Source organism: Mastacembelus armatus, chromosome 11 (genome assembly GCF_900324485.2).
Source record: "Mastacembelus armatus chromosome 11, fMasArm1.2, whole genome shotgun sequence".
In the NCBI taxonomy this organism is placed as follows: Eukaryota; Metazoa; Chordata; class Actinopteri; order Synbranchiformes; family Mastacembelidae; genus Mastacembelus; species Mastacembelus armatus.
Window position 1 is genome coordinate 15,243,072 of NC_046643.1, and position 4,824 is coordinate 15,247,895.

General features: G+C 42.5%; 1 protein-coding gene across 2 annotated transcripts; it reads right to left on the bottom strand.

Annotated features, from left to right (window-relative positions):
- eomesa (eomesodermin homolog a) lies at positions 1 to 4,158 on the bottom strand. Of its 2 annotated transcripts, XM_026301136.1 has the most exons (7): positions 3,264 to 4,158; positions 2,728 to 2,882; positions 1,903 to 2,024; positions 1,533 to 1,691; positions 1,308 to 1,369; positions 441 to 1,159; positions 1 to 312 (listed from the first exon to the last, which is right to left on the bottom strand). In XM_026301136.1, the coding sequence occupies exons 1-7, from the start codon at positions 3,971 to 3,973 to the stop codon at positions 299 to 301; spliced, it is 1,941 nt and encodes a 646-aa protein (XP_026156921.1). In that variant the 5' UTR covers positions 3,974 to 4,158; the 3' UTR covers positions 1 to 298. The 2 variants fall into 2 exon arrangements, with proteins under 2 accessions (XP_026156921.1, XP_026156920.1); XM_026301135.1 differs by having other exon boundaries at positions 1 to 1,159.
- Between the last annotated feature and the right edge of the window lie 666 nt (positions 4,159 to 4,824).

A 4,824-nucleotide genomic window follows, 5' to 3' on the forward strand; every position in this document is an offset into this window, starting at 1 on the left:
GACATTTGGACAATGCTTTATGAAAAGCTGTTTTATTATCCATTTAATACCACCTCCATGAAGACAATTTGTACAAGATACATCACATTCTAAAGTGCACGAATACTGTACAACAAAAGACTTAAATATGCAAGAAAAAAAAAAATCACATTTGTAAAATAAAAAATTGTAAAAATAAGTGGATAAAAAGGGACATGCTCTTTTGTAAAACAACAATCACTATGCATGTTTCTGCTCAGGTATGTGAGAGGGGCTGGCCTGGGAAAATAACCTTGTGCAGCTTGCTTGGGGGGGAACACTAAGCTTTGGCACCTTTAGAGAAAAGAGAAAAAAGACATTAACAAGGAATGGAGAGCACGTAATGATAAACAAAAAGAATTATATTGAGCTTAAATAAATACAGTCTTAGGGGCTTGTGTAGAATGCATAATAACCCATGCCTTTTGGGTTGTCCTTGTTGTACTCCTCCGTAGTCAAGTCCTCACACTTGATGGTTGGAGAGTTCTCTGTGCTTGAGCCCCCAGGGGACATCCTGCGCCTTTTGCAGACCATGGAATACACACCAGAATCGGTAGAGTCCACCGACTTCAGTGAGTGAGATGTTTCAATCCAGGTTGATGCTGGTGGCACAGTCTCCTCAGGAAGCTTGTCTTTAGTGGCCCCCAGCTGGTCCTCTGGGAAGGCTGGCGGGCTTGGACGAGGGGACCAGGGCAGGCCTGTGGTCATCTTGCGCTGATAAGAGCTTCTGGTTCCCCAGCCAGCAGCCATGGAGGCAAAAGCTGAGTCTGGGTAGTAGCTGAGAGCGTGGGATGTCTGCAGAGACAGTGGCTTGATGCCGTAGGACAGCAGGCTACTGGTGGAATAGTCATTCTCATACGACAGATCCAGTTTGTTGGAGCCTGGCTGCTGGACTGGGGGCACAAACCAGCGTTGGGCAGAGGCGGCAGCGCTGGCATCCTCGCTCTGTGGGGAGAGAAGGCTGTTGGTTTGGGGAACAGCCCGTTCCCCGGTGTAAAAGCGGTTCTGAGGCAGGTTGTTGACAAACTGGTCCTGAAAGAAAGGCTGCATGGCATAGCGGGCCCCGGGCACAATCTGGGTGGAGCGAGGGGAGTCTGTAGGGGACGGAGTCAACCTGTCACTCTCTGGGGCTGTATACATCCTGATCAACAGATGGAAAAAGTACACACACACACAAAAAAACATTAAGTGAAACAGAAACATCACAGTCCAAGATATGCATCAAATAGTGCACCAGAGGGGAAAAAAAAAAAAGATCAACCACAGCACTTGAAGTGTAAGACACATACGAGTCATAATTGTCCCGGAAACCTTTTGCAAAGGGGTTGTGATCTATCTTCAGTTGTGTGATCTGAAACAAACATCAACAAAACATGATAATCCTGCATAAATAAAGTGCACCTACATGACAATAATAATAATAATGAATGCAATCCAGTATATTTTATGTTGGTCATTCTAAAGAACAAAGCACATTTTAGTCAAACAGGAGAAAGAATAAATCAGAAGCTTACATCTGTGTTCTGATATGCTGTGACAGCTATAAACTGGTTCTCTGGGAAGGTGAAGGTTTGAGTTCTGGCCTCATTGCTCATGTCCTCAACTCCGTCTTCTGTCACTTCCACAATGTGCAAGCGCGGTTGGTATTTATGAAGCGACTGCAAAACTATCATCTGAAAATGAAAAATGTTTTATGAGAACAACACCGTGCTTTTCAAAAATTAAAATTAAAAAAAAATTAAAAAAAAAAAAAAAAAATCAGCTGTGTTTTCTCAATTCTAATAACTATTAACTATCATTAGAATGTTCTCCATCTTTTTTTTTTTTTCTTCATTGCTGTGCTCTCTTACAAAATTAGCCATATCAAAAAAATGAATTTCTAACCTGTGTGTTGTTGTTGTTGGCCCCTTTATTGTTGGTCAGCTTCAGCTTGCCAAAAGAGATTTCTTGCCTCATCCAGTGAGCACCAGTGTTTGGGGATTCAGGATGAACATACATTTTGTTACCTAAAATTAAAATAATATAGTTTGCAACATTAAAGAGACAGTATATTCTCCTGTCATGCATATAATAAAACATTTCCTGGTGTCTGACACTTTCTTTTAAACGGCATATTCTTCTCATGATTATACTTAATAAGCAAAACTTTTTGTGGAAGTGGTAGTTAAAAGAATGTAACAAAACATCTCTGACTTTTTATTTATTTGCAAAAAATAATGGAAATCTCATGGATCTTTTCCCAGATAATAGAGGCCTATTAACATTTTAACTAGTTTTTAAACTAGTTTTAATAGTTTAAGCTTCTTCTGATAATTATCTATTCATTTTAAATGATCAACTAAGGAATAAAGTTTTTTTTTTTAATTTTAAGTTATACATCTTTAGAATACCAGTTATTTAAAATTCATATTGAATCAGCAATTTCACATTGGTAGTTTCCCGGAGATGACTTGACACTTGATTTAAATTGTACTGAAGAGCCTAAATATTTTATCAAAATGCTCAAAATCTCAAAATGTCAAAAAAAAAAAAAGTGTTCTCCTAAAAAAAAAAAAAACGGATAAATTGTTTATTTGAAAACTAATGAAATGATTTGTGACTCTTTACATGGTGATATACTTGAACTGTCATGAGTAAATCTGTTGCATCATCTAAACCTACATTTTTTTTCTACCTATTTTTGAAAGATCGTTAAATTCTGTAACACACCTTGCATATTGTTGTCTGCTTTTCCACACGTGACCCACTTTCCTCCCTGAAAGCGCCAGTGATTCGGGTCAGCCAAAACAATTTCTACGAAGACATTGTAATGGGCCGTGAGGTTGAGACCAGTGATGTTGAAACTGAGGAATGGAAACATCCGCCTGAAAAAGAAAAAAACAAACAAACAAAATAAATCAACAGCTGTGCTCATGAAGCAGGCAAAAATCCAAGCGCCAAACTTTGACAATCAGTGTCTTCACATGTTGCTCAGCAGAACGTTTTACTAACATAACACGTGAAATAAATGGAAACTTTAATCAATGACATGAGGAGCATGTTGGATCATTTTAATTCAATTTACCAGAAACGAAAATAAAAGTGCAATTTAAAGCACCGAAACAGACCAAAGGTGTAAAAGGAAAACATGGATTTTGCGCTTAAAAGTCTGGTCATGCGTAAAATGAAAGTAAAACATTGGTGCGTGTCTTGAACGGAAAAGACTGAAAGTGTTAAGTGGAGATATAACATATCTATGTGCCTACCTGCCCTGTTTAGTGATGATCATCTCTGTCTGGTGCCGGTGGAATTTCAACCACAGAGGCCGGTTACACAGATAGACCTGCGCTCTGGCTCCAGCCGCAGATCCCGGTAGAGACATGGAGCCAATACCCGTCCCCGTCCCGGGATAGGATGGGTACAAACAGCCCGGGCCCTGGCTGAACTGGTACCCTCCGCTGCTAAACTGGCTCCGTCCGGTGCACACGGACGAGGAGGAGAAGCCAGTGGGCGGCAGGACGGATCCGTAATGAAGTGACGCTGGGTACCTGGAGCTGCTGGACCCGGTGTACACCGACCCGGTCTGTCCTGCATAAGGAAAAAGGGAACAGGGGCTTGCCATGTCGGTACTCGGCTGGGATGACGAGATGAAATATCTATCAGACCCAAGTTCATCTATGTTGTACCGACGACCGCTCGTCAGCTCTTCCTCGCCGAGCACCGGGGAGCCTTTCCTCCCGTCAGGCCCGGTTTTAGTGAAACTGTCCCCCTCTCCCTCGCCCAGCATCCCGTTTCCCACCCCGCTCAGATATTTCTTAGAAGCACTGCTAGAATCTGATTCCGTCCGGTCGACTTCTTGATATTCAAGTTGCGATGATGGCCTCGGGCTGTTGTTGGCACTGTCCGACGAGGAAAGGTTGTAAAATGTCTTGGGTAAACTGATGCTGGCGCTGGGAATGATGTTCTCTAACTGCATTGTTTCTTTCAGTAATTAGGAAGAGTTTCAGGAGTCCAGAGGATGAATCTCAGCCAAGGAGGCGACACAGCCACCGGCGCCCTGGTTCTTCTTCTGCACGCCTCCCTCCCGTAGTACGAATGATGGAAGGAGATTAAACCTTCTCCGCACCCACAGAGTTTCGGATCAGAGTATGGGCTCGACTAGGGAGGTTCAGGGTTCTTATAGGACGTAGTTCTCCACACACCCAGCTGATTGAAAGCCTTAGGGGAGGAGCTTTTGGAGAAACAAGCGGGGGGCACCTTCTCCATAGCCAATGGTCGCACTACTCTAATTCAATTAAAAAGCGTCTGGCAGAAATAATATTAAGAAAAAATAATGTTATTAAATTTATTTACTCCCGTATTCTGGTGCGATTCTCTCCACGCAGCCCAACTTCAAACTTTGATACGGTTTTCCATTAAAACACCTTTATGAATAACCAGCAGTTTGTCGGTGAAATGAAGTGAAACGTCATTTCTGAGAGTTTCAAGCAATACGGAGAATTTCTTTTTTTACCTCGAGGACCAGACACAAACTGCTGAAATTCCTCGCATTTCACTCGTCCCGCGTTCCCCACCGCGCACACGCCATCATCTCTAAACTCTCAGCTTCGGCTTTAAGTCATCACGTTCAGCACAAGGACAAAACACATTCAGATATAGGTTGACAGATTACTGCAGCTCACTCACCCCAGAAGCCTGAGCTGCAGACACTGAGAGCCCGATCCCTCCAGCAAACACACCTGAAAATAAAATCACATGTGCACCTTATTTCCTATAATTGGCCTCCGTCTCTTCATCCACTTCCAGACTTTCAGTTTCGGCTCCAAT